The sequence below is a fragment of the Vanessa tameamea genome, chromosome 7 (genome assembly GCF_037043105.1).
Source record: "Vanessa tameamea isolate UH-Manoa-2023 chromosome 7, ilVanTame1 primary haplotype, whole genome shotgun sequence".
In the NCBI taxonomy this organism is placed as follows: Eukaryota; Metazoa; Arthropoda; class Insecta; order Lepidoptera; family Nymphalidae; genus Vanessa; species Vanessa tameamea.
In genome coordinates, this window is record NC_087315.1 from 5440451 (window position 1) to 5450766 (window position 10316).

Here is a 10316-nt window from a genome sequence, read left to right on the forward strand (position 1 = left end):
AAAATAAAATGAAATTAGCATAAAATATTACAAATATGATAAATATATCTTTTTCTTACGGATATTAGCAATTATTCTGAAAATTTCTATTACTAACATAAGTTAGCTACTATTATTTATAATATACCACGTATTCACAGACAGATAATCCTCAATTCAATGAAGAACTATCAAGTTGATATGTATATCAACTGCATTCGGTGGTTTGCCACGGTATAAGCCAGTGTTGCAAGATGTATGACTTAGGTCGTTTTCATTTCATGCGATATATTATATAGATATTTTATGCGTGTGCGTCAAAAATACAAAAATTGTACGACGTTTTACTTTTGCAAAAAAACTTTGATACTTGATAAAATCAAAACAATCCAACACCACTTTATTAAGGCTACCATCAATCATATGGAGATTTCCAATACATATAAAATATAATCCAACTGGTAAATTAATGATGATGATAAAGATGTTGAGTTCAGTTTTCTCCGGCGATAGAAATTATAAAATGATCGGTAAAACTATATGCAGGGTAAAAAGTTTAGGTACTCGGTATTGTGATTTTAATTGTCTAATGAAAAAATTAATCTACTTAGGGATACGATTTACTCATCGTACGACCACCACATCTGGCAGCACTGCTAGAAGTGCTATAAGTTGACATTGACATCTTGGCATTTAACGTTCAGAATTGTAATAATTATGTCAAATTGTCAACTGACATATTTTGACAGTAATACTATTGATATAATAAATAAATGCCCACTTGGCACAAAAATAAGCCACTGAGCAAATAATATTAAACATGATAAATTTAATAATAATAGTTCCGACTTTCGAGTCATGTAGCATCAAATGATGATTTTATTATTTTTTTTATTTTAGTATATATACGAATGAAGTAAATATTATTATATGAAACTGATAAAGTTAAAACTATCTGGGTTGGTAGTAGATATTTGTTTTTGGCATTTCAGCGTACATATTTTTAATTATGTTAAATGTACCATTACATCGTAGCGAACGACTCCGTTGTTATCTCTCATAAACAACTGTGTTCAAGGCTGAATTTAAGTAACAATCGTTACCATTTCGTCAGAAACATGAATGGTGGAAGTAAAAACAATATTTACATTTTAAATAGGAACATAATCAGAAGCAATGTCTGTTTTAAGCAATGTTATTGATGATCATCAGATGAAAATAATAAAAAATGAATTTATTAGACTTGAAGGTGAGTAACATAAAATAAAATTATACTTTCTTTAATAATATGGTTTACTAAAGCTAAGATAATATTTTAAATTATAAAAAAAAAATGTGCTGATGTGGAAAAAAATATAATTATTCTATTAAATTTGTGAATATTATTTTCTTTTTTTTTAGATAAATGTTATTTAGAAAATGCAGGGACAGCTCTATACCCACAAAAGCTATTAAACAAAATAAATGATGATCTACTTAAAAATGTGTATATGAACCCTCACTCTGACAAATATACCAGAGACTGTATAGAACAAATAAGATGTATGGTTTTACAACATTTTAATACAGACAATTCAAACTACACTGTGGTATTTACATCTGGTACAACACAATCGCTAAAACTTGTTTTAGAAACTTTCCAATTTCATAATAATAATGATGATAACTCAATAGGGTCTTTTATTTATCTTAGAGATAACCATACTTCTGTTATTGGCCTAAGAGAATTAGCTGAAAATAAAAATGTTGATGTTGTTCATATATCTCATGAAGAATTTCTATCATCTTTAAAAATACCTCAACCCTCAAATGATTTGCAAGAAAGAAACAAGAATAAAAGCAATACTTTGCTAGTGTATCCAGCACAAAGTAATTTTAATGGGTTTAAGTATCCTATAGATTGTATGGGCAACATAAAAAATGGATGTCTAAGAGGTTATCTAAAGAAACAATTATGTGATGTTAATTGTAATTGGTACATATTATTAGATGCTGCATCTTTGACATCTACAAATAAACTAGACTTGTCCGTCACACAACCAGATTTTGTATGTTTATCTTTTTATAAAATATTTGGCTTTCCTACTGGATTGGGTGCATTATTAGTGAAAAATAATAGCGCAGATGTACTTAATCAAAAAAAGTATTTTGGTGGAGGAACAGTGGACATTGTTTTGAGTGGTGAGGATTACCATGTGAAAAGAAGTGCTCTTCATGAAAGGTAAATTATGTAGCGGCAAAATTGTTGTACTTTACATATTTATCAAACAAGTCCAAACAGGTTTAAAGTGACATTTCCACAGCTAAACGTAATAATTAGCAATTTAATCAAACATTTTGTTACAGACTTGAAGATGGAACTCAGGCATTTTTGTCCATAATTGCCTTAAAGCATTGCTTTGATGTAATTTCTCTTCTGATACCTAAAATTGTTAATAACAATATCATGGACACAATATCTTACCACACATATTATTTAGCCAAAGATTTATACGAACAATTACAGAATCTAAAACATGACAATGGTGCTAATGCAGCTGTTTTATATATGGATTCAGATTTTACGGACATAAAGACACAAGGAGGGATTGTAACATTTAATTTATTAAGGAAAAATGGATCTTACATTGGATATGTTGAGGTAAATGTATAGAAATATTTTTTTATATATATATACATACATAGTATTAGCTATTCCTAATATATCCTGTTTTCTATTAGAGAGCATTTTAGGATAAATACTCAACTTTACATATTTTTTTTCAAATAATACAACAAATTATAATGAAAAGTTAATCATTGACAATTGTTTTATATTTCAGTTTCAACATATGGCAGATTTATTTAACATTAGCATCAGAACAGGATGTTTTTGCAATTCAGGATCTTGTCAAAGGCATTTGATAATATCTAATAAAGAAATGAAGGCCATGCATAAAGCTGGTCACAAATGTGGAGATGAAATAGATTTAATAGATGGAAAACCAACCGGTGCAATAAGAGTTTCATTTGGTTACTATAATACATATGATGATGTAGATAAGTTAATCTTAATGATAAGCAAATGTTTTCTTAGAAAACAAATCCAAAAACCAAAACGCATAATGATGAATTTTAACAAAAATGTAACACAAATAACCAATGGAATATCATCAAATGAACAGATCCTGAAATCCTTGGTATTAAAACAAAGAAATTTCAGCAATGGCAATGAAATAGACTATTATAACAATGATTACAAAATGACTTTAGTTGAAATTAACATTTTTCCAATTAAATCATGTGGTGCTTTTAAAATAAAATCAGGCTGGAAAATTGGTACAAAAGGGTTAGAATTTGATAGAGAATGGATGATTGTAAGGGACAATGGCATTTGTCTTACACAAAAACAAAACACATTAATGTGTAAAATTCAACCATTTATAGACCTTAAGAATAGATGTCTCACACTGAACTTTGATGGTATTTATATATTTATAATAAATACACTTATTTAGCGTATATTAAAAATAATGTTTCTTTTTTTTATTTCATTTACAGGTCAACAGCCCATTTCGATATCTTTAGACCCAGCAATATCTAGTACTTATACAGAAACACAAGTTTGTCAAAGTAAAGTTTGTACTGACATCATAAAAGGGTATGATTGTGGAGATGAAGTAGCTGATTGGATATCAAATGCTTTAGGCATTTCGTTCTTAAGATTAATAAGGCAGTCATCTGACAGATTGCTGAAAAAGAAAGCTAGTGAAGAACAAAAATTACTCTCCCTAAGCAATCAAGCTCAATTTCTTCTAATTAATAAAGCAACCGTTAGATGGTTGAGAGATAAAATAACAGATGAATTATTTTCTGATGACATAAATTCATTAGTTGATCGATTTCGAGGGAATCTGATTATTGATTCAAAAAAAGAACTTATAGAAAGAGATTGGCAAAAAGTAATAATTGGAAAACACGAGTTTAAGGTAATTTACTTTTATATTCACATAATAAAATAGTTCGGAATTAGGAAACTAATTTTATAATTGAAATTAATGACAAATTAATTAGGCGTTAACATGATATTAGTTTAAAATATAAAATCGGTCTAGTCCCAGTGGGACATACCTCCTAACATCCGATATATATTTAAAAAAACACATTAAAGTAGTTCTTGCCTAAAAAAATATTAGGTAGAAAAATTTATTAATAATAAAATAACAATTTCGTAATTGTAACCAAATTAATCGTTTAAATCGAAAAAAAAATAAAACATGAAGTGACATAAGGACATGGTTAAAAAATGCTCATGAAAGTCTAATTAAAAAAATATTTGAAAATTTTAAATTTATTTTTTTCTTATTACTTCTAAAAAAGTACTAATATTTTATTTAATTCAACTCTTATTCCATCCTTCAGGAATTTAAATAAAGAATCCAATACACGCTTGTGTACGCGTATTCACTTGTATTCCGATAAATTTGAAGCTCAGTGCACTTTTCTTTTTGCTAACAATTTTAAAATAGGCAGTGTAAATTTAAAAACAAAATACATTTGTGTTACTGATCCTACGCCTTATATATTGTAATCATATTTTCTAGCCCAATCTATATTTGTTAATTCGGCTATTATGGCTAGAACAATAGAACAAAAGTTTTTAGTTTTCTCATTGAATGTAACATGAATAAAATCAAATTAGACTAACTTTTTTTTTGGTTTTTAGGTAGAAGGGCAATGTTCTCGTTGCCAAATGGTCTGCATTGATCAAAGAACAGGCGAGAAAACTGTTGAGCCATTGAGAACAATATCGCAAGAGTTTGGTGGAAAACTACGTTTTGGTATATACTTAAGCTATATTGGACCAATATATAAATGTAACGATCGCATGCTAAAAACATATTCAGAAGTTAATACTTAAGTTTTGGGGATTTTGTAATTACTATAGTATTTGTAAAGTTAATGTTTTTGCCTGTAAATGAATTAAATAAAAGCAGTATTACTTATATTAGTTACTAAGACCACACTTTTATAAAAAATTTGCTTTTAGAAAACAATGTATCTAAACATTTACGTGCAATAAATCCAAGCAAAGTATGAAATTCAATTATAAAAAAAAAGAATTAGGTTTGTTTATAAAAACTTACTTAATTTAAGAACTGCAGTTTATTTTTAATATAAAAGTTTTTTTATTTTCTTATTTGAAAATAATATATCATCTCTAATACTTATAATTAGAGGTTCAATGTTTTCACTTCTACTTAGATTTTTAAAAGATCAATTTCGTTATTAACAAATATGGTTTGACTATCTTTTGTATTGGGGAATTTTTAATATATATTGGAAAGACTGGTTTGACCAATCAAGTATTGCTGAACATATAATGTAAATTGAATTAGCTTATTTAATAAATGTGAAATGTTTATTTAAATGGTTAATCATTATTGAGCTTATGACATCCAAAAGTTTTATTTTTTTTTTATAAACAAATAGAATAATTGTTTATTTTAAAGATATTATTTATGCAGAGATTAAGTTTGTGCTTTGTGCTTTGTGTTAGGTGTATGTTCATCATCATCATCATATCATACTACAAAGCAAAGCTTAGTGATTTGAACCACTGAACTATTGTGCCTTGAAATTTAACTGTAATATAAGTTAATTTGTGATAATGCTTGTTATGGTTACCTTTATTTTTATTTAGTAAAACTTTATTTATTTATGTTACATCACATAATATAAGACTGATGTGATGGCAATTGATATAAAGTACCATATAAATATTAAGGGATTCTAAAATATTACAAAACAGATCTAAACAGCCTTTGTTTGCACATATAGTTTATAATCTGTATTTTTTATCTATTGTTGTTAATGTCTTATAAACTTGCCCTTATTGTTCTTTATGAAATTTGGTGCTGTTATATATTAAATGTTATGATATTACACAGTTTACTTCTTGTTGTCCTTTTATTTTTCTTGGCTCTGCACCTCCACACACCTCCTGTACAACTTCAGCTACCTCTTCATAATCTGGTAATGCCATGGTTTGCAATTTTGAATAAACTAGCTTGTTATTAACTAGCACTTCAAATGAACCTTGAACAATTTAAAAATTAGAACTTTACATAAAATATATTAAAGTATATATTAAACTTATTACAAATTTTTTTTCTAATGCAAATTAACGTTTCGTAGTAATATAAATCATTAATACAAAAAAATTCAACCTTGTCGACCTTTTTTGCAATCTACTTCTGCTTCTGGACTACTTTTTTTAATTTGTTTAGCCAAAGCTAAGCAATGTCCCCCATAATCACAAACTTTACTGAAATGGTATAATTAAGTATGTTTATACTAAACATAAAATTGCGTTAAGGTAATGTAAAAGAAATTTACCTACCAAAATTCAATTTCAACTTTAGTGTTTTGTACTTTATTTGGATTTGACATCATACTATAAAATAAAAAGAATGAAAGAATACTGAAACATGCTATATTGCTATTGCTATTTAGCTGGATTTAAAATACATAGAGTTTAGCAATCACAACGTTATACGTGATTAAATAACGATTCCTAAGACCTAATAATTTATATAAATAATGTCATTTCTAGCTATTAACATTTAACAGCTGATTATGACAAGTGACTAATGTAAACAAGTCTAAAGTGGAACTTGCAAGCTCCAAAATTTATCATATTTGCTCTAGCAATTGAAGTAAAACAAAAGTACAACAATTAAACCAACACAAAAAATATCCCAACATCTTAAAAAAACTAAATATATTTATATAATACCAGGCAAAATAACTAAACAGGAGAGTCAATTTAAAAATAATATGTTATGAGTTGCTCGAAATCGTAATTGTTAAATATTATATAAGTAATATAAGTTTTGTTAAATTCGCATAATATTCACATGAATAACAATATATTTTCTTGTCGAGCCATAAAAAGTGGACATAGTCCTTTTTATTTTTCCTATGATTTTTATTCTACAGCTAAGTTAAGATAGTTAAGAGAGTCTCTAAATAACAAATAAAAAAAAGTTTTTATAGAATTTGAACTTACACAATGGCATAAATAATAGTTAAAAAAACGCATCCTTATGGTTTTATAACCTGGGATATAGGTACATCATGCACGAAGTTATATTACCTACTTAACATTTTTGTTAATAAGAATCTTTATAATACTTTACATATGCTTAGGATAATAAACAATATTCATTGGGCTTTTATGGAATTTATTTATTTAGATGTTGTAGCACTACAAATTATTGACATTAATATTAATTGTCAACGTCAGAATTATCGATTTTAAGATTTCATTAAAAATAAGTTTTAAACTTCTCTGGATCTCCGGTATTTCAAATTATAAACATTACAATATAGTAATGTGTAATCAATAAATCAAAATGTATTATAAGGTAGATGTTTAAAATGATTACTTTTATATAGATATCTATTGTGTTGTATGTTTCCATGAAGTAGTTAACTACATATTGAACCGGCTATACGAAAATATGCTACAAAAAGTTTTCGGTATCTAAATGGTCACCAATATGGACTACGATTATCTAATAAAACTTCTGTGCGTCGGAGATTCCGGAGTTGGAAAGACGAGTTTTTTGTATAAATACACTGACGGAGTTTTTCACACACAGTTTATTTCAACAGTTGGGATTGATTTCAGAGAAAAAACTGTGGTAAGCAATTTCAATTCTATTATGCGACTAAATCTTATAAAGTCCGAAGTCGTTATTGATATTTACGAAGTCCGTTTTTTACGTTTATGAAACTAGTAAAGTTATTTTTGTGTGTTAGTAAATGTTATATATTTTTATAATACATGTACCTATCATTTATATTTTATGCATTTATAAAACAAAGCTCATGAAATTATTTATTTTAGCATAAGTATTATTTAATTACAGATATATCAGCAGAATACAAGACAACACCGTGTACATTTACAACTATGGGACACTGCAGGACAAGAAAGGTATAATTATTTATTAAAGTTAACTAGTAGAGGTACAATTATTTTTATTTGTATATAATTATTTGATACAAAAGTTTTACTTATGTAGTCTATTCTTTAAGTAATTATATTCTTTGTTCATAATCTATGTATAATGTCTATAAAGCTTATATAGTAGAAAATTGTTGGGAATTGTGTACATAGATTATTATTGGTCTATGTAATAGCAACATTTTAATTCTACATCAAGTAAATGTACATATATAAGCTTAAAAAAAAACTCCTTGTAATTGAACTGTTACTCAACAGTTAGTCCAATTTGATGATATTTTTTGTGTGTATTCAAGAAGATAGTTGAGATAGTTTAAAATGTACTTGATACATACATTATAGTATGAAACGGTAATATGCTGTGATTGATAAGTAAATAAAATTCTAATTTCATCCACACAAAATACAGGCTGGCATCTAATAGCCTAAATAAAAAAATCAATAATGATTTGTCTTGGTTAAATTTGTCAAAAATTTTAATTTATTTTTGAAATACCTAGAGTAAACGAAATATTTTATACATTTCAGATTCCGAAGCTTGACAACAGCTTTTTATCGCGATGCAATGGGATTTTTGCTGCTCTTTGATTTGACTAATGAAGCCTCATTCTTGGAAGTACGGAATTGGATAGAACAGCTAAAGGTATAATAAATATGTGTTTTTTTTTAATTTAATAACAATTCAGTAAATAACCTAATAATAATATTGGTGTAATATACTTTTACCTTTGGTATTTTTTTAATAATAATTATTCAACCTTTTTTTAGACACATAGTCTCAGTGATGATCCAGACATTGTACTATGTGGTCATAAATGTGACCTGCAAGAGAAACGCTTAGTAAATCAAAATCGTGCCAGAGAATTTGCCAAAAATTACAATTTGCCATACTTGGAAACTAGTGCCAAAACTGGTCAGAATATTGACCGTGCTATTGAGATTCTTCTTGACAAAATTATGTACAGGTGAGCTCACTACACTATATAATAACTAAAATTGCTAGTTAAAAACTTTATGCCTTATAGATATTGTTTTAATTGTATGAATATTATTTTGGTTAAAGAGCACAATGTAATTACAATAAGATGCTTTAAGAAATTATTCACCAACCCACACTAGGGCAGTGTGGTGGAATATAGTTTAAACCATCACCAAATTATCTTAAAATGCTTTTGCTTTTTTTTTAAACTTTTTAAAAAATTTTAGCTATTTTGTCTCCATTAGGTTAGTCAAGATCTCAACCAATTACATCAGGTCAATTTAATGACTAAAGATGTCATTATTTTTATCTGTGAAAATTAAATATTAAGGCTATATTTTTAAGATAATTGTGAAAGTATTTTTATTGCCGAATTCGGTTAACCTAGTTAGTAATAACAGAATTATGAGATAACAGAAATGTGAAATATTTCTGAACTTGATATGAGAAGTTCTGATATTTTTCATACCGCCATAACTTTCAAGAAATCTACATTTGCCATCATCATGAAGCAGATTAATAGATATCATGTTGGAGAAATTGGAATAGAATATTTAACGAATTTTGACGACCTCCGTGGTCGAATAATGTGTACACCGGTTTTCATGGGTACGCCACTCCGAGGTCCCGGGTTCGATTCCCGGCCGAGTCGATGTAGAAAAAGTTCATTAGTTTTCTATGTTGTCTTGGGTCTGGGTGTTTGTGGTACCGTCGTTACTTTTGATTTTCGATAACACAAGTGCTTTAGCTACTTACATTGAGATCAGAGTAATGTATGTGATGTTGTCCAATATTTATTATTGTTATTATTTTATTATTTATAAATTAACACTTGTTACATCAAAAGTCGTAATTTAAAACGCTTCAAATTTATTAGTATAGATTTAAAAGTATGATTAATTTTTAATATAATCATCTATTTAATGTGTTGTTCTTAGAATGGAAACATCAGTGGAATACGCAATGCTTTGCGCTTCAGGGCGACGCCGTCAGTCGCTTCAAAGACTCCAAGCCAAGCAGGACAGAAAACTATGTTCCTGCTAGAACAGTGTCAACTGTGATTTTGATACATCCCTTTTTACATTTAAAATAACTTCAAAAATTATTGATCTGAAATTGTCTCTATGAATATCTTGTATTTATCTATTAAGAGAACTAATGCCACAAGAGCTGAACTGCTTTGAGACTGATTTTTATTTATATAAGTCATTGAAACATTCCATTTTGTCACATTAATGAATAAATTGAGATTATTGCCAAATAATATTGATTTCAGATTTACTATTTCATTAAATTTTTTATATTTTATTGTTGTGTTAATTTGGAACTTAATGCCTACTTTTG

At 27.5% G+C, this 10316-nt stretch overlaps 3 protein-coding genes across 3 annotated transcripts; 2 read left to right on the forward strand and 1 right to left on the reverse strand.

Moving 5' to 3' along the window:
* Nucleotides 1-1003: 1003 nt before the first annotated feature.
* Nucleotides 1004-5005, forward strand: LOC113401178 (molybdenum cofactor sulfurase). The gene is made up of 6 exons (XM_026640989.2): nucleotides 1004-1228; nucleotides 1381-2200; nucleotides 2326-2620; nucleotides 2802-3441; nucleotides 3520-3947; nucleotides 4685-5005. Exons 1-6 carry the CDS (start codon nucleotides 1156-1158, stop codon nucleotides 4877-4879), a joined length of 2451 nt encoding a protein of 816 aa, XP_026496774.2. The 5' UTR covers nucleotides 1004-1155; the 3' UTR covers nucleotides 4880-5005.
* A 789-nt stretch (nucleotides 5006-5794) lies between these two features.
* On the reverse strand, nucleotides 5795-6596 carry LOC113401180 (migration and invasion enhancer 1). The gene is made up of 3 exons (XM_026640992.2): nucleotides 6362-6596; nucleotides 6189-6286; nucleotides 5795-6057 (listed from the first exon to the last, which is right to left on the reverse strand). The coding sequence occupies exons 1-3, from the start codon at nucleotides 6412-6414 to the stop codon at nucleotides 5894-5896; spliced, it is 315 nt and encodes a 104-aa protein (XP_026496777.1). The 5' UTR covers nucleotides 6415-6596; the 3' UTR covers nucleotides 5795-5893.
* A 653-nt stretch (nucleotides 6597-7249) lies between these two features.
* Nucleotides 7250-10022, forward strand: LOC113401179 (ras-related protein Rab-27A). The gene is made up of 5 exons (XM_026640991.2): nucleotides 7250-7667; nucleotides 7896-7963; nucleotides 8522-8636; nucleotides 8762-8958; nucleotides 9911-10022. The coding sequence occupies exons 1-5, from the start codon at nucleotides 7512-7514 to the stop codon at nucleotides 10014-10016; spliced, it is 642 nt and encodes a 213-aa protein (XP_026496776.1). The 5' UTR covers nucleotides 7250-7511; the 3' UTR covers nucleotides 10017-10022.
* Nucleotides 10023-10316: the final 294 nt, after the last annotated feature.

Excerpts from the sequence above, each read along its gene's own strand:
- LOC113401178 (XM_026640989.2), top strand. The coding sequence starts at position 1,156 with ATGTCTGTTTTAAGCAATGTTATTGATGATCATCAGATGAAAATAATA. Across the intron at positions 1,229-1,380 it reads TGAATTTATTAGACTTGAAG|ATAAATGTTATTTAGAAAAT; the intron begins GTGAGTAACATA and ends CTTTTTTTTTAG. Across the intron at positions 3,442-3,519 it reads TCTCACACTGAACTTTGATG|GTCAACAGCCCATTTCGATA; the intron begins GTATTTATATAT and ends TTTCATTTACAG.
- LOC113401180 (XM_026640992.2), bottom strand. The coding sequence starts at position 6,414 with ATGATGTCAAATCCAAATAAAGTACAAAACACTAAAGTTGAAATTGAA. Across the intron at positions 6,287-6,361 it reads AAAGTTGAAATTGAATTTTG|TAAAGTTTGTGATTATGGGG; the intron begins GTAGGTAAATTT and ends ATACCATTTCAG. Across the intron at positions 6,058-6,188 it reads TTGCAAAAAAGGTCGACAAG|GTTCATTTGAAGTGCTAGTT; the intron begins GTTGAATTTTTT and ends AAATTGTTCAAG.
- LOC113401179 (XM_026640991.2), top strand. The coding sequence starts at position 7,512 with ATGGTCACCAATATGGACTACGATTATCTAATAAAACTTCTGTGCGTC. Across the intron at positions 7,964-8,521 it reads GACACTGCAGGACAAGAAAG|ATTCCGAAGCTTGACAACAG; the intron begins GTATAATTATTT and ends TATACATTTCAG. Across the intron at positions 8,637-8,761 it reads ATTGGATAGAACAGCTAAAG|ACACATAGTCTCAGTGATGA; the intron begins GTATAATAAATA and ends ACCTTTTTTTAG.